At 34.9% G+C, this 22,542-nt stretch overlaps 1 protein-coding gene across 9 annotated transcripts in view; it reads right to left on the reverse strand.

Annotated features, from left to right (window-relative positions):
• Positions 1-22,542, reverse strand: part of LOC123546025 (zinc finger protein 557-like) — a 110,376-nt gene that overhangs the window by 28,124 nt on the left and 59,710 nt on the right. The window contains exons 4-5 of one of the 9 annotated variants that reach the window (XM_053550984.1): positions 5,183-5,252; positions 833-2,296 (exon numbers count right to left, since the gene is read on the reverse strand). The exons of 5 other annotated variants lie outside the window; for them this stretch is intronic. In XM_053550984.1, coding sequence (XP_053406959.1) covers positions 1,592-2,296; positions 5,183-5,252 — 775 coding nt within the window. In that variant the 3' untranslated portion in view covers positions 833-1,591. Of the gene's footprint in view, positions 1-832; positions 2,297-5,182; positions 5,253-7,076; positions 7,456-8,016; positions 8,161-10,494; positions 13,612-17,340; positions 21,283-22,542 lie in introns of those variants that run through there. 3 more of the 9 variants (XM_053550997.1, XM_053550989.1, XM_053550985.1) reach the window with 3 other exon arrangements.

Below are 22,542 nucleotides of genomic sequence, written 5' to 3' on the forward strand. Positions count from 1 at the left end.
CCTACCTACCCTAATTTTTTTGAGTATGTTACCAGAAACAAAGAATTTTTTTTAGGCCTTAAGGTAGTTCTGCACGTTTGATAAACCGGATGTGATGGCGTAACGTCATTTATCCGGAAAACGTAGAATAAAGCCTTGATTCGGCGTACGGAAATGAAAATAATTTTATGATTTAATCGAAACCTGTGAGTAGATTTATTACAATGGCACTGTTGCTATATTTCTAAAGTCAAAGTATGATATTAAAACATATGACATGTTAAAAAATTCCAAATATGTCTTAAAATTAGCGTGAAATGTCCGGTTCACTTTAATCTTGGTCAAATACCTCAAAAATAAGCACACGGACCTATAAATTTTATTCCACCAAATTGTAGGCCATGTGTTCATTTACAACTGTGAGAAGTTTCATCAAAATCTACATTGTAGAAAAATTTCTATTCGCGAAAATGTTATGAAAGTTATGATTTTCCCTTAGACTCCCATTATGAAATATTGCGTGAGGTCCAAATTTTTCAAATCAGTTTAGCAAAAAATCAAGTACACGACGCTATCCTTTTTATTTGCTGAATTATCTAGGTATATTCTAAAGTTTTGAAAAATCAGAGTTTGATCAAATTCTACATTGTAGAAATAATTTCGAACAAATCATGCAGAACTACCTTAAGATACTACAGTTTGATCATTTGATCCTCCTTAAATCCATAATTTGGCTTTTCATGTATTGTGCTTTTGTGCTTCAAGATCCAGACATACATAATATAAAAAACTGTACATCAATTTTAAAGGTCTTTCTGAATTTTCAAAATACCTATAATAATGTCAATTTTAGCAACAGGAAAACAGAACAAAATGTGATTATACCATGAAATATACAGTAAAACAATATAATTAAGTGGATATGAAATTATGTATAGTTTTGACAAAAAAAAAATTGTGGACATAATATTATATAATATGATTTTTTTTATTTAAACACAAGCAGATAAAATGAATGGGAAGCATTTCCGTCAGTTAGAATTAAATACTATAAATTGACACGACTATATATCCTCTGAAATTTATCCCTGTGTACATACATGATTTACAGTAATATGGTACAAAGAATTGGAATAATACAGGACAGAAGGAGTTAAAATACAAGGTATCATCTGAATACTGACCTTTCTGAATCATCTCTACAAACTATTACAAAAAGATGACCATGGAATAAAATATATTGTAAATAAAAGTTAAATTAAATATCTAGAACACAAATGGCAATTATAATTTACTTTACACAGCATCTTCATCCAATTTTCATAGCCAGTTAAAAACAGACATTCAACTGTAAAACCTGTTATGTGGCAAAAACATCATACAACAGCTGTATGACATAATCTTAATGGTTTTCAACTTCAGCCAAAAAATGTATTAACTATTGTTTTACAATGCGACTTAGTGTAATTTTCATATTACTGATCCTCTAAACAACTTTGTAACAATATTCCAATAACAATTAAAACAAATAAATCAAAGTATAAACAAGTTTAGCGCTCAGTTGACAACTGTACAAAACTTGCGATTACAGTATCTATTGTTCTTCCTTGTTTCATTTCAGTAACACTTTGCAAGATTTTTGATGCCTCGTTAAAGAGCTTCTCCAAGAAAATCGTTCCCCACAAGCGCATACTTTATCTTTTGGTCCGTGCACCCCTTCAGTATGCTCCTGTAGACAGGCCGGCGATTTGAGTTGCTTACTGCACACTTTGCATTTGTACTGTTCCATGTTTTGACTAGAACACGACCGATTATGTCTCTGGAGGCTGAACTTATATGCAAACGCCTTATTACACAACAAACAAGAATATGGACGAGCATTCATATGTGTGTTCATGTGTCCACGATAAGTAGAAGTTTCAAAGAACTTCTTATTGCATATATGACATTCATGCTTAGGTTTGCTGTCTAAATGGTAAATGAGTTTATGCCTCTGCAAGGTCTGCCTGCTGTTGAATTCTTTTGAACAAAATTCACACAGCAGTTTTATGTTGTCATGGACACACCTTTGATGCTGTCGTAAATCATAGGCTTCTTTGAAAGTTTTTGAACACTGATCACATACTGATAGTCTGTCCTCATGCTTAGATTTCTTGTGTCGGTACATGTTGCCCCGCTTTGCTGTTGAGTAAGAGCACACCTTGCAATAGAGGAGTTTCTTTCTCTCTGGTTCTCCACTGGAACTACCCGTTCCAGCATTCAATTGAGAATGCTCAAACTGTGGAGACGTGCTTGTGAGGACAGCACTGTTCTCATTCTGAAACAGTGAAGCGAAGACGTTTATACAACAACAAAATACAACATGGGTCTATGGCTGCATGAATATTAAAGATACTTGCTACATATATATTTTAAACGTATGTTTTGATGATGATATTAAATGCTAGGAAGAATGTATGAATGCGAGAAAATTAATGTTTTATTTTGTGACAACCAAAACTGTCCTTTGTCCGAACACAAGGAGATCTAAACTTTTGAGTATACAAAACAGTATGTACATATAATGTCATCACCTCACCGAGATCCTTATTCTAAATCTTTTAATTGGTCATTCATATTTCATGAGTCTATCATGTATGTCATTATAAGTAACTGAAAATGTTCTGCAATTCAAACAATATTGCAAATGATCATTTCAACTGGTAGTTCTCAAACTTGTACACATGAAGGATGCCTTGTATTAAATCCAATACTATAGTTACTCAGATACAGCTTCACAACACTTTAACCAAGTCAAAAAGCACCATGATTTAAACCACAAGTTATCTAACTTGGTATTTTATGTATACTTTATAAGAAAATGCTTCAACAATCCAATCCATATTTAACCCTTAGCCTGCTAAATTTCTACAATGGACTGGTCCATCTTCCAATTTGGGCAGTACCATTTATCATTTGAAGGGGTGTTTACTAAAAATTTACTGACTGAATAGCGAACAGTGTAGACCATGATCAGACTGCACGGATGTGCAGGCTGATCTTGGTCTGCACTGGTCGCAAAGGCAAAACCAATCGCCGCCAGCAGGCTAAGGGTTAATTTACTTGTTATACAGCTTGCCTGTAAGATCCATGCAAAATTTTAACCAGATTTTATAACAGGGGTTCAGATATTGAGCTATTTATGCAGTGCTTGAAGCAATCAAACAACATTATGATGTGCAAGTCAGTCAATATTTAACTTAAAAAATCAACTAGAGCTATCACTAAAGGTGATGAATGTACCCCCAGCATGCACTGACACAGTACATTGCAATCTGACGCACACAAGATTGCATAATTATGTGGACTGTATGTATATAGACTGTATGTATACAGTATAGTAACAAAAAACAAAGTCCCATAACTATGCAGAATATTTATCTAAAAGAATGTAACATGCACCATGCACAACTAGGGTTGGTACTGATCACTTGTGTGAAGTTTCATAAAATTGTGTGTAAGGGTTTGGCAGATTAGGCACGCACAAGATTGCGTATGCAGACTGTATGTACATAGTATGTTAACAAGAAACAAAGTCCCATAACTCTGCAATTTTTTTTCTGAAAGAACCTAACATGCCCCATGCACAACTACTGTTGTTACTGATCACTTGTGTGAAGTTTCGTTAAATTGTGTCAAGGGGATGAGGAGAGATGGTGCGCACAAGATTGTGTCTATGTATATAGCATAGTAACAAAAAAACAAAGTCCCATAACTCTGCCAATTTTTTTTCTAAAAGAACCTAACATGCCCCATGCACAACTACTGTTGGTACTGATCACTTGTGTGAAGTATCATTAAATTCTGTCAAGGGGATAAGGAGAGATGGTGCGCACAAGATTGCGTCTACGGACAGACGGCCAGACGGACAGACGGACAGACAGACAGACAACCTGAAACCAGTATACCCCCCCTTACAACTTTGTTGTCGGGGGGTACAAAAAGCAGAAGAGTGAGTTTTAGTCATTATCTTACTTGAAGATATCAGACATCAGGTACCTAACTTTAGATCTGATTTTAAGTTGAAAAAATCACTATTTCTGCTAAATATATCCTTACTTAGGTATTTCAGTAGGTTTGATGACTGGGAAGCATGGTGTGACGTTTTAATCCAATACATACAGTTTTTACTGACATACACTTGATAGTTGCAAGCAAAACTTTAACCTAAAGTTGAAAAAGGGACATAACTTGTAATAAATTGAACCAAAAGCTACCTAACTTGGTTAGTTTTCTTTCTTTGTTGAGTAGGAGCATATATGCAATGGTTACTGAGATACGACCTTGCAAGCAAAACTTAAACCAAGTTGTGATGAAGATGGTGGTAATGACAGGTAAGTAGAAATTAGTTTTCACTATTCTTTGAATTTATGAGCTAAAAATGTACCTAGCTGTAATACTTTAAACACCTCATCAAATTAATCTTAAGCTGAACAGAAATCTTTTGAAACTCCTTTTTTATCTTAAGTTACGACAGTTTTCCGCTCAGCCCTTGCAATGCAAATTAAGCAGAACTAGCAGAATTGTATATTAAAGGCCCAACCATCGCGAATTTGTGTCAAACTTTTTACGGTAATTAACTACTTTAATCTTGAACTGCATCTGTTTCTAGAATTTACTGCAAACTCCGTTACTATCTTTTCCAGCTTTACACTGAATTCAAAAACTTTCAAAATTCAAGGAACCAAAAACAAAAATTATACCACAAGACTTGTATGAAGTCACTTCTTCCTCAAGCTGATTTAAGGAGACGTGAACAGACTTTTGTAGCATATTTTTAAAATAAAAAGTTAAAAAAAATAAAATCATCTTTAGTAAAATGGAAGGCAGTTTCTATAAAAAAAATGATTTGTACAGTCATTTTCTTACTTTAACATTATTTATCATTTTGATCCAAAACTGTGAAGAAAAAGATGTTTTCAAAAATTCAAGCTAAGCTTTCAAGCAAGCTCTAACTTGATTTTTTTCTGCTAAAAGGTGTTATTACTGTGTCACCAATTATGCACAAGTTGTATCTCCCTTGAGTAAAAAATGAAAAGAAAATAGTGGAAAATAGTTGAATGATGAAAGCCAGTCTGCAAACCAGTCATTTTTATGTATGAGACTATAGTTAATATTTCTAAAGAAGCAATCAATCACTTGGTTAATAAACAAAGATTATTACCTTATCTAGTTCATCATCTAGGGCGACATCATCTTCAAGATCTACAACAGGCTCCTCTAACCAGCCCACACTGAAAGAGAGAAACATATACATAATATCTTAATAAATAAATATTGTGATATCATTAATATTCGTGGGGGGACTAATTTTCGTGGATTTCATGGTGAGTGTGTGCTAGTTTTACACTTCATTCTGTAAATATACAACTCATTCAGTTTGTCAGAAAATGCACAAAAGATCTGTTAAGTTTCTGTACATTTCAGCTAGAAACCTCATGTGCATCAGTAAACATGTACCAGGTATTCTGTGGCATTAGCTCCCAATGAAAGTGCTTGTAACAGACCATGATGGCTAGGAAGGCAATCTTGCTTACAAGATGTATACAACACTAGAAAATAAATGTTGCCACAATGCATATTATAAGTAATTCTGTGGCTTCCGAGGTCTTAAAAGCAAAAAGAATGTTCAACATTTTTCTTGGCCATAAACTGCATATAGTTATTTTAATTTTAGGTGAGGCAGTCATCTTATACTGAATATTTTCCTACCACTTTTATGCTAGTGAGATGTCCCCATCTATTTATTTACCGATTTATGTAAGCATTTGAATATTAAAGCCATCGCTTTTATTTTCAATGTGAAAGCCACCCACCTGAGGGTTTAAAGTCCTCTTTGTTCAACTGCCTTGTCAACTCATGCCTTTTGCTCCAGAAAGGTGTCCAAAAAACACAAGAATATCATAGATCTTCACATCTGTAAAGTCAGGTACATAATGCTTGCTTCGTGTTAAGATTATTTGATTTTGTTCAGACAAGAACTTTGAGATACATGAAATCAATCTTTTTACATATCTGACAGAATTGTTTGCTTTAATACGATAGAGTGTCACGTAGAAATTCCATATTCCCATCTCAAAGGTCAAGGTCACATTCTGGCTTCAAATGTAACTTTAGATCTTTAACAGTCTGACATGCAAGTAGCAATCTCATTTGCTATCCATCTCTCTATCCAGGCATGCCTGTCCATCTGTAACACTTTTGAACATAACTCCAGAATTATTGAATGGATTTTGTTAAGACTTCATACAATGACAGAGGCCATTGAGAAGAAGTGAACAGTTCAAGAAACATAAATCTAGCTTGCTGTCTCCCTTCTTGTTTGCTTGTAACATTTTTGTCTGGAGCACAACCTCAAAACTTCTGAAGGGATTTTGATAAAAACCTCACAATGACAGAGGTCGTTGAGAGGAAGTACAAACCAAAAGAACTATAACTGTATCTTGCTTTTTTTTTAAATAACACCATTATTATTGCAAGCATGTCCATTTGAATAAAATACGAGAGGTCCAGTCCTTATAATGATGCTACAGATAAAGTTTAATGAATATCGATCTAGCAGTTCATGAGAAGTCTTAAAGGTTCTTCTATTTTTAGCTCTAGTGGCCCTTAAAAGGAGCCATACTCCCCTATTTCAACAACAATGCCACATGATTTATCTGTGATTTTAATGTAATTTATTTTTAACCATTATCATTATCTGCTAATTCAGAAGCAACTAAATAAAACACAATACAATTTTATTTTCATGTTATATGCATATCCTTTCTAGTTAGTAAAAATAGTACAAATGACATTATATGATCTTAAACACAAGTTACACTGCAAATTAAACCAAAGAGGATAATATCATATTCAATACTGGTTACATTCATTGAAACAAGTATCATAGAACTGTACTATTATACTGCGAAAGTCATTTGTGAATATTTTATAAATTACTGTGAATCAAGTATAAGATTCAGTGTTTTAATTAATCGAGGGCTTAGAGCGAAACTGGTCTATCTGTATATAGAAATAGAAGCAGATAGACCAGTTTCGCTCTAAGCCCTCGTTTTGTTTCCTTTTCAGTAGGACAACATATGCGACTGTCACAACCATATTTAACAGAAATTTGTTCATGTAAGTGCCATATTTCCATTAAGAAACTAAATATTTTGAAACCACGAAGTTTTACAGGTTTTTCTGTGTCTACTTAATCCTTGGTGGTATCTGTAGACCTTCCCACAACCACAAAAAAAATTCTTCTGTCCAAGGTGCTTATCCATATGTTCTGTTAAGTCATTCTGGTGATGAAACAAGGTTCCACATCTTTCACACTTCAGTTTAGGTCCACAACTCTCCTGACGTTCATGCCGACTTAAATCTCCAAGTAGTGCAAATACCTTTCTACATTTACTGCACTTGAATCGTTTCTCTTCATCATGGGCCTTGCATCTAAAATATGCAAAAAACACAATTGCAATTATATTGTGTTAAATACGGTGTCCTGTTTGGGCCATCTTATATTTCACTAGTAAAACATGATAAAGGTGGCTTCCCTTTAATTGAGGAGATACCGGTACTTGTAGCTTGTAAATTTAACAATCCTTGCAAGAGTTTTATCACAATAAAATACTCTCTTAATCTGGCAAGTTGAGTACTTCATGGGAGGTCAGGAGACTAGTAATATTTAAGTACATGTGAAATTTTAGTTACAATTTGTTGTGTCTTTAGAGCTGGGATAATATTTACAAGAAGGTAGGACAATTTATCCAGGTATGATAATTTTGCCAATGCTGATCTAAGGTGTCACACAGAAATGATAAAATACTGATGTGCTAAAAAGGTAAAGTTTCTTGTTTAACGTGTTGGTATCATTATTTTTCATGTTCATTTATTAGACTTATATAGAAATATCAACATACAAATAAGTATGCATATGTTAATTACTTGAGTTATCATTCTTTTTGCAAGAAAATCACAATATTCTAATGTTGGTATTTGCAAGTGACTCACCTGTGCCTTGTCAAGTGAGCTTTACTATAAAAGTTATGTCCACAGCATTTGTATGGAGCTTTACCGAAATGCCTCCTTTCATGATCACAGAGACCGGATTTACTCCTGAAGAATTTACCACATACCTTGCACTGGTTTTCAATCCTGAAATATGAAAGTGAATTTACTCATACAGTCAACAAGAGGGCCCCGGAGGCCTTGCATTGCTCACCTAACCTTAGGCTAGTTCATGTCTTTTTTTTTTTTGTTTTTGCTGTAACATCGATCAACTGGAAATGTGTTTATAAGCTCCAGACTCAATGTCTTCAAATTACAGTAAAGACTGCCTTAGCAACCCCTTGCTTTCAGTGACTTTCTGTCTAGGACCTTTTTATTCCCTCCCGATCCATTTCACATTAAAACTGGCTTGTTTATAGTGACCCCTTTTCTGATGCGTACAGCGACCATGATTTCTTAGCCCCAAACCTAGACTTCCAACCTTTATAAAGACTTTCTGACCCCTCCTCTCAAAGAGAGAAAACTTCTCCAATACAAATTATGGAGTTCTTGATATTAATAACTGTGTCACCATCTTTTCGATGAAAATAAAGTGAAGCAGACTGAAAGGTCATTTACAATATTTCATGTTTTATCAGAGTGTGTAGTGTGTAAAGGTCCTTAATAAAATGCTAACTAGAACATGTCTAAATATTTACCTTAGGCCAAAACCTCTCCTAGTCAGACTGTGTATTAAGACTCCCTGTCTCCCTGTCTACAATGTCCTTTTTGAAATTCTCCAAAGGATGGTCCATGTAGACAGTCTTTACTGTATCTTCTTGAGCAAAAACAGATCAAACAAGTAGAAGTTTGATACTTTGTATCAAAGGTTGATTTTGAAATAAAGAATTTGTCTTTTAAATCCATTAAAATTCAACAAGAAAAAACAATTAGCATCAGTATTCTGGCTTGAATATTAAGAAGTTGGACAAAAATAAGGGCCAACTGATGCATAAATCTGATGGATTATATTTCATGATGGGTGCTACGAGCGCTACAGTAGGTTCCTTAGCACATCAAATATGTACTTTTTGTACAACAAAAAATGTACACTGCATAAGAAAGTAAAGTGAGTCTAAATCTTATTCAACTTTTTAAGCAAACACGTTATTATTCATGACATACTTCTGCTTACATAAACATAACATCTCCATATTTTTAGATATTTGAGTCTAGATACTATGAAAGGCACCAGACAATATTACGACTATAACTAGAAAAAAATCCGTCTTCTCTAAAATACCCTTTTTATCCAGAGAATACGAAATTCTGTGATAATTCCAAAATGCTACAAAATGGCAGATCAGCAATTTTGAAAATTTCAGGTTTTTCGGTAAGTTGCTATGGGTTGAAGAGATTTTAACCACCAGATGTTGCAAAAAGAATGAATGGTGATTTGTTTCCATGGAACTCAAACTTTTTTATTGTATTTTTGTGAATACAATACACAGTATGTTAAATAGTTTACAAAATTCATAAAAAATATTTAGAGTTGCTTTTTATGCTTGTAATTCACTGTATATACGGCTCTACCATTTCACTATCTGACATAGTTTAGAGTAAGTTGTTTACTTTCGCCGTTTTTATGTCAAAACCATTTATATTGATCCTTGTGTGAAAAATGGATAATAGCCAAAAATGACCATGGATAATGCCCTACATGCATTGTCTTTGAAAGTGGATAATAGCCGACATTGATTTTTTCATTTAAATCCCATTACACATTGACCAGTTTTGTGTGTGTGGACATGTTTTGGTAAATTACTTTGTAACAGAACGATGATAAGAACCTGTTAACATTTTTTTTTATACTGGTACACACAGCACGATGATAAGAACCTGTTAACATTTTTTTAATACTGGTAACAGGCACAGCGTACAATTTGCACCTTCCTGGTATCAAGTACACATGAGCAAGGAGTTCGGCAATTTCATCGAAGAGATGATTCTAAGATTCATGCACATAGGCGTTTATTTATCTATTTGGGTTTTACGGCGCACCAACACAGTATAGGTTATATGGCGCCAAACAGGACTACAAATTTTGGTTTCACATCTCATTTACATCGAAATAAAAACATGAGATGTGGAATCAAAAAATTTGCATACCTGCTGGATTCACAGAGTTACAGCAAAACCAAGTGTTTAAAAGACCCTATTAGTCGCCTCTTACAATCATGCAAGGGTAAGGCAGTGATTCCAATGCTTTTCATACACAGATCGTCCCAGAACCACATGGGGCACACATAGGCGTTTGGGCTTTTTGGATTTATCTGATGTTTAAATACATGTTGAAAATGTGACTGAAAATTAAACTAGCCAGATAATGATATTGACTAGTATCCTTATGCACACTTACATGCAAGGATTACAATATACTGAGAAACTGTTTATTAAAAGTGTTTGGTATTGTGTGAGTATATATTATGAAAGACTACAACATAAGTTTTATCAAACATTTATTTCTTGTTACTTGACAAAACTGTTAAACAATAATTACCGTAACTGTAAAATAGTAAGATAGAAAAGACAAAATTTATTATGATAACTTGTACACATATTGGTACATTGTTATATACAAAAAAATTGTAAATGTAATTCGTATAAGTCAGTGAACTAAACACATGTAGTAAGAAAATATATACAGACAAATATATGGTATTATTTTGTGAATATTATGGACCATATAACATGAAGACTAGATAAAAAACTGTAACAAGAGGGTCATGATGACCCTGGATCGCTTACCTGAGTAATATGAGCCACATGTTTCAAATGGCAAGCTGATGCTAAAATATATATAAGGTAGGTCACATTCATGGTAACTGAAAGTCAGTTTTAAGATTGTTGTGTAAAACTGTACATGACATCCAAATTTCAAGGCTGTATCTTAAAAAAACAAGAAAGTAGGTCAACGTCACAGTCAAGTGATCCCTAATCACTTTGGGTCATCAGGTATATATAATTAAACAGTCTAGGAAATATGATCTGAAAATTTTTGAAGTATTTTTTCCTGTATAACTCATAATTATAACAAATGAACCCCCAGGGTGGGGCCTCTTTTCACCCAAGGGGCATAATTTGAACAAACTTGCTAGAGATCCACCAGGCAATGCTACATACCAAATACCAAATATCAAAGGCCTAGGTCTTGAACTTTCAGACAAAAAGATCTTCTTTTTTTTCCCTATATAAGCCTATGTTAAACTTGGTACCCCAGGGCAGGGCCTCTTTTCACCCCAGGGACATAATTTGAACAATTTCGGTAGAGAAACACTAGGAAAGACAACAAACCAAATATCAAAAGCCAAGGCCTTGCAGTTTCAGAAAAGAAGATTTTTAAAGTTTTTTCCTATATAAGTCTTTGTAAAAATTGAGACTCCCCGGGGCTGGGCCTCTTTTCACCCCAGGGGCATAATTAAAACAATTTTGGTAGAGGATCACAAGGCAATGCTACATACAAAATAGCAAAGGCCTAGGTTTTGTGGTTTTAGACAAGAAGGTTTTTGAACTTTTTTCCTATATAAGTCTATGTAAAACTTGTGACCCCCAGGGACGGGCCTCTTCTCACCCCAGGGGCACAATTTGAACAATCTTCATAGAGGACCATAAGATGATGTATAGTGGCAAATATCAAGGCTCTAGGCCTTGCAGTTTTGGACAAGAAGATTTTTAAAGTTTTTCATTTCAGTTGCCATGGCAACCAGAGTTCTGCATGGAATTCAATTCTTTGACCAATTTTGAAAGGGGACCAACAAAGGATCATTCCTTTGAAGTTTCATGTAATTCTGAACAGTGGTTTTCTAGAAGATTTTTTTAGAAAATATTGACGGACAGACACACGACACACAAAGGACGGTGGACATTGAGCGGTCACAAAAGCTCACCATGAGCCTTTGGCTCAGGTGGGCTAAAAATGACATGATTTGTTTTTGTTCACCTGAGCCCATTTTCATTAATTTGCTGCATTATAACACAAAACAAACTATAGTTTTAATATCAAAGCAAAAATGATTTTCAACCAAAAAAGTTTCAAAAGCATAAAATATGTACTTTTTCATTAGTTTGCTACATGTTAACACAAAATCAATTGTAAGTATCTCTACAAGCCAAGCAAAAATGGAGTTCAACAAAATAATAGTTTGAGAAGCAAAATACATGTTCATTAAGCTGTTGTATAATAACTAATAACAATGGTAGTTTTACTATCTATGCAAAAGTGGTTTCACCAAAAACAGTTTCAAAAAGCACAATTATATTTTTATTAATTTGCTGCATAATAAAACAAAACAAACAGTTAGTAGTATTACTAAGTAAGCAAAAATGGTTTTCAAGAAAAAGTTTGAAAAATACAATACATTCTCAATTATCGGCTGCATAATAACACAAAACAAACTTACATGGAAAAATGGTTTTCACCAAAAAAGTTTGAAAAGCAAAATGCATTTTCATTAGTTTTACTATCCAAACAAACAATGGTTTTCAAGAAAAAAAAGTCTGAAAACCTCAATGCATTTTCATTAATTTGCTGCATTTAAAACAATACAAACAGTAGATTTGCTATCCAAGCAAACACTGGTTGTCAGCCAAAAAGTTTCAAAAGCAAAAATAAAAAAAAAAAAAAACATTATTTTTCATGTATTTGATACACAAAACAGTAGTCAGTAGTTTTACTATTAACTTATAATAATCAAAATATAATTACCATAAACAAATGAAAATCTATTAAATTAAAATTAATGTCTTATTATTCACAATCCTTTCACAAGAAAAATATATTTAAACTATATAATGGAACAGCAACGTTTTGCTGTGGGCACGTTACTGACTTAATCAAGTGTTTTTGTTTGGTGTTGAAGCTCTGTTTTCTGTACACGGTTAACAGAGAGGGTAAGAGAATACTAATGGTTCTTTCTTGCTTTATGCCTATATAGTCCTGTGATATAATTAAAATCCTTACCACACTTGCTGCAAGAAAACCTCGCGTTTTTGTGGGTTGCGTTGTGAATGGCTAGATTAGATCTGGATGAGAATGACTTACTACAGACTTTACACTCTACTACAGTTGATTCTGGAGTGCCACATACATTCTCATGACGCTTCTTTTCGTATCTAATCGCAAATGTCTTCTCACATTTGGAACATTTATGTGGTCTTATTTTCATGTGAGTATTTACATGGTCTTCTACCATACTTTTTGACTGGAAGTTTTTATTGCATTCCGGAAAAGGACAATTCTTTATTCCACTCGTTTCAACGTCTACCTTGTGCTTCATTGCCTTGTGAACCTTCAACGACTGCTTGGATGAATATGTTTTCCCACATTCCTCGCACATCAGTGATGTCTGCTGTGTCTTGTGTGAATTTTTGTGTCTGAAGAGAGACTGGCTGTGCTTATACGCCTTTCCACAAACCATACATTTATAAGGGTATTCATCAGTTGTTGAAACTTCAACAAAGGAGCCATCCAGCGGTTGTATTTCTTCCCCTGTATCAGAATGTTCGTCCATAAAGGACAAACTCTGTTTGTCGAAGCTGTCTATTTTATCCATCTCTATTCTGAAATGAATACCAGTAATTAAAGATGTGTACAAGTTTCAAGAAGACTGAACCTGGTATACTAGTTGAACCCTCCAATTCAATTATTCAATCAACAACTATGAAACGAAACACAAGACAACATGGCAGTACTTCACTACCATCCTTTGAAGCTGCTTGACCTATACACTTGGGTTTTGCCTTTTTGGAAGTTGCATGTGGTACTTCTTTCTGTTTGATTATAATCATTCAATTATCTGACCAGAAATGACAAAATTAAGCACGTGATAAGATGATGGGAATTCCATTCATGTTTATGCAGAAGTTTGACTGTAACTTAGATGAGTACAGTTAAACATTTTATTTCTCCTGAAATTTCTAATTTTACAGCTTCCATGTGTTTAAAGATAACATGGTGTAATAACCATATTTCATGTCTTGTAACGGGATGGTAATATTTAAATGAAATTTGGTCACTCTAAAGACAGTCAAAATTAAAAAAGTTTCACCGAGAGATTTTTCGAATTTTATCATTTTTTGGAGAGATAATCAGTATTGAAGTTAACATTAATGTCTATGGGAAATATTTCATTTCTTTGCTTAATATGAGAATTCGAGCTTGAGTTTCAAGAAAATTTTGCGGTAGAAAGCTGCATTATATGATTCTGATACAAATACCAAAAAGAAATCTAAAATTCCCTGTAGGGAAAAAGAGAAAATAATTTTTTCTGTTTTCAGGGGAGATAACTCACGAAAAACCAAAATTATCAGGGGAGGTAATCTAAAGGAAATTTTTGAGAACTTCTGTCACTATATAACTTGTCAATATGCACCAACACTCAATAATTTTGTTTCGTGCCCATATTATGATCAAGTAATATTGACTCAATCATGAGTCACAAGACTGCACAGGTGGATAAACAACAACTATAACTGAAGTTTAGTCTCTTGTAATGAATTCAGAACGTTTTACATCATAATCATAATTATCTTAAGACTGAGATATATTTTTGTACATGCATCATAGAAATGAAACAAGAGCTGTCACTAATGGTGACAAATGCCCCCGCAGCACCTTGACCTTTGACTTGGTGACCCCAAAGTCAGTAGGGGTGGTGTACTCAATAAGTACTATCAGCATGTGAAGTTTGAAGGTCCTGGGTAAAGTGGTTCATGAGTAAAGTGCCTTCATGCAAAAAGTTAACCTTGGCCCTGTGACCGTGACCTTTGACCTGGTGACCCCAAAGTCAGTAGGGGTGGTGTACTCAGTAGTACTATCAGCAAGTTAAGTTTGAAGGTCCTGGGTGCATTTGTGTGGTGAGTAAAGCGCCTTCATGCAAAATATTAACGTTGGCCCCTGTGACCTTGACCTTTGACCCCAAAGTCAGTAGGGATTGTGTACACATTAAGTACTATCAGCATGTGAAGTTTGAAGGTCCTGGATGAAGTGATTCGCGAGTAAAGTGCCTTCATGCAAAAAGTTAACATTGGCCCCTGTAACCTTGACCTTTGACCTGGTGACCCCAAAGTCAGTAGGGGTGGTGTACTCAATAAGTACTATCAGCATGTGAAGTTTGAAGGTCCTGGGTGCAGTGGTTCGCGAGTAAAATGCCTTCAGGCAAAAAGTTGGCCCCTGTGACCTTGACCTTTGACCTGGTGACCCCAGTCAGTAGTGGTGGTGTACTCAATAAGTACTATCAGCATGTGAAGTTTGAAGGTCCTGGGTCAGTGGTTCGCAAGTAAAGTGCCTTCATGCAAAAAGTTGACGTTGTGACGAACAAACGAACTAACTAACAAACAACGGACGGACAGTTGAAAACTAATATGCCTCCCTTCAGGAGCATAATAAAAATAACATAAGCAAAAATATACTGCTTTATAGGCCCATTTACATTTTGTTGTTAGCCCACTGCATATTGACACAATACACATTCAAAGGTGTTGACAGCGAGAAAATGGATAAAAACCTAAATTTGTTTACACGCAGAATGGATAAAAACTTAACTTACACAAAATCGTAAAAAGATAAAACACCTAACCGACTTATATTCTATAGAAATGAACAAGTTCATATGTACATGATGTATGCTAAACGATCGCATCTAATGATAAATATAATAATTTATTATATGTAGACTTTATATGTGTCCATTTTCATTAGAATTTTATTGCTTGTTCATCAGTGTGTACTTTTTTCAGGATAGAAACTATGGACCGCTTCAAGTGTTATCTATGTGAGGAGGCATGCACATCGATGACAGAGATAGTTACTCACTGCACACTTTACCATGAAGACCCGTGTTTAAAATATCGCAAGTTTGTGCTGGATGAAAACAGTGGAAAATATGGGTATCGCTCAAAAGTGTATCCAGATATAGTGCCAAATAATTTAAAAAGACAAAAAGAAAGCAATTGTTGTCAAAGAGGATGTAGTCATTTAAAAAATTTAAAAGCATAAAAATCATTAAAAATGACCCCAGTGTGAATTAGTAATTACAAGCTTTTCTTTTGATTTGACCTAGTGACCTAGTTTTTAACCCCATGTGACCCAGATTGGAAGTCATTCAAGACTTTATGCTAACAAACATTCTAACCAAGTTTTATTCAGATTGAATATATAACAAGTTAAAGCATAGCAAAAGTTCCTTCTAGGGCATATCTATATAAATACAAGAGCACAGCCTGACGCTCATCTGATTTTTTGTACAATAGAAATATTGTCCTACCTATGATTTTCTAAGTCTAAAAAGGACCATCATTCTTGCAAAAGGCAGGATAGAGTTATGTTTCTAGATGTACAGTGTCTGCTTATGATGGTGATAAACTGTTGCAAGTTTTAAAGCAATAGCTTTGATAGTTTATGAGAAAAGTTGACTTAAACATAATACTCAACCAAGAAAATGATTTTATAAGTCCAAAAGGGACAATAATTATTGCAAAATGCAGGATGGAGTTATGTTGTTTGCTGTACAGGGTCAGCTTATGATGGTGAACAAGTATTGCAAGTTTCAAAGCAAAAGCTTTGATAGTTTAAGAGAAAAAGTTGACCTAAACATAAAACTTAACCAAGAAATCTGATATTTTCTAAGTTCAAAAGAGGCCATAAATCTTGCAAAAAGCAAGATGGAGTAATGTTTCTTGCTATACAGGGTCAGCTTATGATGGTGAACAAGTGTTCCAAGTTTCAAAGCAATAGCTTTGGTAGTTTAGGAGAAAAGCTGAGCTAAACATAAAACTTAACCAGGCAACGCCGACGCCAACACCGCTCAAGTGATGACAATAACTCTTCATTTTTTTTCCAAAAATTAGATGAGCTAATACTGTAGGCTTACTTATTTTAGCGGTGTGCTAATAACAGCGCTTTTAGCGCTATCACACGTGCGCTAATTCATGTCCGCGCATTAATTTGTCCAAGCATTTTCATGTACATTTTCATTTGATGATGTTTTCTTCAAAGTTTTTCAAATGAATACTCATGAGAGTTTGCATTAGTTACACTGCTTGCTAATATTTTAAGGTTCGTATGATATTCCTGTTTATTGTTCATATTATTATTTTAGATGTATGATCATGCAAAATAAAATATTTAAGCTTGTAGTTTGTGTTTTTTCTCATTTGATCAGTTGTTATCGATTTCCGTATCACCTTCGGGCATGTCTGTTGTTGCAGTTGCTTGTTTACGGAAAGGTGTGAACGTTTGTGTTAAGACACAATGCTTTAGGACAAAGGGGATTCGATGATTAAAATGTGTGACAATCCCGTTTTATTTCAGCAATTAATACTAGTATACAGAATATAAAACATGCAGATTATTATAATTAATACAAGAAGACAATACAGTTAGGTAGGCAATATTATACTTCATATACTGTACGTAAACATAAAGCTTTATCACCGTTGGAAGTATCATTGAAAAAATACAAGTATCATCAAGGCACACTATCTTAAAGTCACACTTGGTACATGTTTTAAAGTTTTTAGCTTACGGATTTTTTCGATTGCGTCCATTAGACCTGTAAGGCGCCACCCTGTCATGACTGATTCTTTTTCACCTTTCTGTGTGCATCGACCAGCCAGGCAGCATGGATAGGTTTAAATCTACTCAATTTTAAGTTTACGTCAAGATTTTCATAATCAGTATGACATATAATTACAGCAGAAACACATTACAGAAAAATTGCCTACGGTTAAGTTTATTTCCGAAAATCTTCGTGAATCTCCGTAAATCTCCGAGAGCCTCATCTTGGACAGTGCTAAAATTAGAAATCAGCGGTCTCGCGAGAGCGCTAATTCACATCCACGCATTAATTAGATATTTTACCAAAAATTGCGTTTGCGCTAAATTTTTGCCGCGCTAATAAATGTACACCTACAGTAAAATGATCATCTTGTAAAATTTCAGTTGCAATGTCTGTTTTATACTGCCAAAAAATTTCAAGTAAGTATTAACAAAAATTGTTAAATCCAACAACAAATTAAATCTGAGCAAATACGGCAATAAGACAGTGACCCAGTTAATCAATTATGATTAGATGCATGAATTTGTTGCGCATAATTAGAGGGTCGCAATGGGGTTTGTTTTCATATATGTATTAACTATGCATTTCAAGGTAACCATAATATTTAGTTGTTTACATTTAAATTTGCTGATATATGTCTATCTGGTCGACTGAATGTATGTTATGTTCCTCAAGAATGGAGGAAATAACATCTTCTGGTTTAGTAATATGTAATCCATGAAACGCATTCAGTCAGACAGTCGCCTCAATTAGGAAAGAATAGTCTAACGTTAGACGTTATTTCTAAGGTCATGGAGTTTTACTGGCCAGCTTGTAATGACAACAGCTTTCGGTATCAGTAGCTCAGTCAAGTGCGACTTATTGAACTATAATATTCCTTCTCAAGAGAAGGAATAATAAATGTGGCCCATAGAGTGTAAACATGCTAACAAACATTCTTACCAAGTTTTATTCAGATTGAATATATAATAAATGTGGCCCATAGAGTGTAAACAAGCTTTTTCTTTGATTTGACCTAGTGTCCAAGTTTTTATGGAGACAAACACTCTGATCAAGTTGCATGCACATCAACTGGAAAATGCAGCCCCTATTGCTCACACAAGGTTTTTCTTTGATTTAACCAGGTGACCTTCTTTTTGACCCCAGATGACCAATATTCGATCATTCTGATCAAATTAATGAATATCCAGTTAAAAATGCAGCACCTATTGCACACACACAGGTTTTCTTTGATCTGACTGGGTGGTCTAGATTTTGACCCCAGATGACCCATATTCAAACCTGAGCAAGATTTCATCAAGAAAAACACTTAAAATATGATCTGTAGAGTGTTAACAAGATATTCCTTTGATCTGGCCTATTAACCTTGTTTTTGACCCCCCACGTGACCCACATTCGAACTTGGCCTAAAGATCATCAAGACAAACATTTTGACCAAGTTTCATGAAGATAGGGTCATAAATGTAGCCTCTAGGGTGATAACAAGCTTTTCCTTTAATTTGACAGTGTGGCCTAGTTTTTGACCCCATTACCCCGTTTCAAACTTGGCCTAGAGATCATTAAGAAAAACATTCTTACCAAGTTTAATGAAGATAGGGTCATAAATGTGGCCACTAGAGTGTTAACAAGCTTTTTCTTAAATTTGAGCGGGTGACCTAGTTTTTGATCCCACATGACCCAGTTTCAAACTTGGCCTAGCAATCATCAAGATAAACATTCTGCCCAAGTTTCACAAAGACAGGGTCATTAAAATGTGACCTCTAGAATGTTACCAAGCTTTTCCTCTGATTTGACTGGGTGACCTAGTTTTTGACCACACATGACCCAGATTCAATCTTGACCTAGAGGTCATCAAGACAAACATTCTGACCAATTCCCATGAGTTTCAAACTTAAAACTGCAGCCTCTTGAGATTTTCCTTTGATCTGGCCTACTGAGCTAGAGTTTTAGATGACCCAGTTTCAAACTTGACCTAGAGATCATCAAAACAAACATTCTGACCAAGTTTCATAAAAATTGTGATACAACTGTGGTCTCTAGAGTGTTAACAAGGCAAATGTTGACGCACAACGCAAACCAAACGACAATGACCGGTCACAATACCTCACCTTGAGTACTTTGTGCTCAAGTGAGCTAATGAAGGATTTCAAAAACATGCAAAGGTAAGATAATTTTTGAAAGGGTATATTGTAAATAAAGAATGTCAGAAAATGTTTGAAATAAACAATACCATACCAAAAATCTACATTTATGGCCAATCCATAATTATGTAGACTTAAGTGCACAGTTAATAAACCCATTCAGAAATATTCTCATCATGAACTCCATTTATAATCATGATGGAAGTTGTACATATGTCTACATGTTCATTTGAAGAAAAACTTAACTCCATATGAGCCATGCCATGAGAAAACCAACATAGTAGCTTTGCGACCAGCATGGATCCAGACCAGCCTGCGCATCCGCGCAGTCTGGTCAGTATCCATGCTGTTCGATAACGGTTTCTCTAACTGCAATAGGCTTTGAAAGCGAACAGCATGGATCCTGACCAGAGGCTGGTCTGGATCCATGCTGGTCGTAAAGCCACCATGTTGGTTTTCTTATCCGCGCAGTCTGGTCAGGATCCATGCTGTTCGCTTTCAAAGCCTAATGGAATTAGAGAAACTAATAGCCTCCTCCACTGAGTGGTTGGTACACAAAAACATGGGAAGGGACTTCCCAGACACCCTTTATGTCAATATACTTGGAATATTTCCGATACCAAACAGAAACGTTAATACAGATTGACGAAGACCAGTTCTATATCTCCCTTCTCTAATAATCAGCTGCACCCCTTACAACTTTATATTAACAGACAAGTGTAATACTGCCTTTAGCGATCACAATATGAAATGTACTCGGTTAATCAAACTTCATTTCTGCTCATTGGCATGTAGCAAGTCAGTGGTTTTTACTTTTTTTGTGTTTCAGCATTCCAGTAATGTATTTAAAATTCTTTCCACATGCACATGGATAACATTTTTTCTGGTGAACAGCAGCACTGTGGATATTCAAGCTTGAATAGCTAGAAAATGTCTGGCCACATTCTAAACATATTTTTTTTCTCGATGGCATACCACATATTTGACTGTGTTTACCTTTGTCATACCTTGAAATAAACTTCTTGTCACATTTGTCACAACTGTGAGACTTAATTTTCAAATGAGAATTGATGTGATCTTCAAGGAGAGTTCTTTTAACAAAAACTTTTTCACATTCTGGATATGGACAAGCATGTCTGTTTTTGCCATCCGCATTGTGTTTCAACACTTTGTGATTCTGCAGCACTTGTTTGGAACTACAGTGTGTTCCACATTCATCACAAATAAGTCCAACCTGATGATACTTCTTATTATGATCTTCAAGCTTCTGTCCACTATCAAAGGAAGTGCCGCATCCATTGCACATGATAGCTGTCTCAGAGTGTTTCTTCAGGTGTCTTTTCAATGACTTGCGATGTTGGAATCTTTTACCACAGATTGCACATTCATTCCGATTGGTTTCTACATCTACCTCATGAAACGAACCATCTGATGTTAATATCTCTTGCTCATTTGGTTCTGACTGATCTTCCAGCATTGATAATTCCAGGTTCTCATCGTGATTGTCAATTTTACCTGTACTGGAGTCTGACCTGAAAACATAAAATAATCATATAAACATATAAAGCATTATAAACATCATTACTTTTCTAAACACAATTAGCATAATTAATAAAGAATGAACCTTCATTAACTCCTTCATTCTAAATATTGAAGTTATATGACTTCATTATGGTACTGTTACTGTGTACAGCTTTTATACCTGTTTACCCTGTCCAAGCAACAAAACATGACATCAGTCCCTAACCTCAGTGATGTAAATTACAAATGGCATAGCGTAGATAAAGGGGCATTACTGGAGGAAAGTACAGATCCACACTTCATTGCAAAATAGTAGATCTAGTTTTTTTTGTATTAAATAGTTATTGTAGAAATTTGCGAACTTGTTGGTTGTGTCAACATTAAGGATATATTAAATAAAAGAAATCACATAATTAGTTATTATATCACCGTACACTTTAAACATAAATATCGCCTGGTCCGACTGTTGTACACAGCTCTGTTGTTAAACAAGGTATCGTCTTCAAACTTTGTCATTAATTTTACAAGATGTTATATTTACGCCTTTTATAGTAAAACTGTATTTTATATTATCAATATTATGCAAAAATCCAGATAATTCATAATTTTATAACGATAAAAGAAATTATTTCATACTACAAATGTTCGAAGTTCTTTGACCCAGCTCTTTGACCTTTTTAGACAGCTAATAGCGGAGAAAAGTGGGGGGATGCATGGACTGACAGGGGGGTGGGTCACAAACTCCGAGCATCTATCTATGGTTCATTCATTTTGTTAGGTATTTATACATTTTAAGTTTGTATTTCATAATCCAGCACTGTTTCCTACACCAGTTAGGAATTATCCCCAAATTCAAACCCAACTCATAATCAATATACAACTTTTAAGCTGCGTTCAATAAACGCTTGATGCCCCCGGTGGCATCCTTGTCGATACAAAGCAACCTAAGTCCAAAACGAGGTCAAGTTAAAGGTTAAACTGAGGTAAGGTGATGTCTGAAGATGGAATGGTCACAGGTTACATCTGCATTAATATCAAGTCATTCTTGTAAGGGGTATTGATGCTAGATGAAATGGTCCCATTTGGTTAACCAAGAGATGGCACGTATAAAGCAACCCAAGTCCAAAATGAGGTCAAGGTCAAACTGAGGTCAGGTGATGTCTGATGATGAGGAATGGTCACAAGTTACATCTGCATAAGTATCAAGTCATTCTAGCAAGGGGTATTGATGCTAGACGAAACGGTCCCATTTGGTTAACCTCGTACAAATG

Source organism: Mercenaria mercenaria, chromosome 9 (assembly GCF_021730395.1).
Source record: "Mercenaria mercenaria strain notata chromosome 9, MADL_Memer_1, whole genome shotgun sequence".
Classification (NCBI taxonomy): domain Eukaryota; kingdom Metazoa; phylum Mollusca; class Bivalvia; order Venerida; family Veneridae; genus Mercenaria; species Mercenaria mercenaria.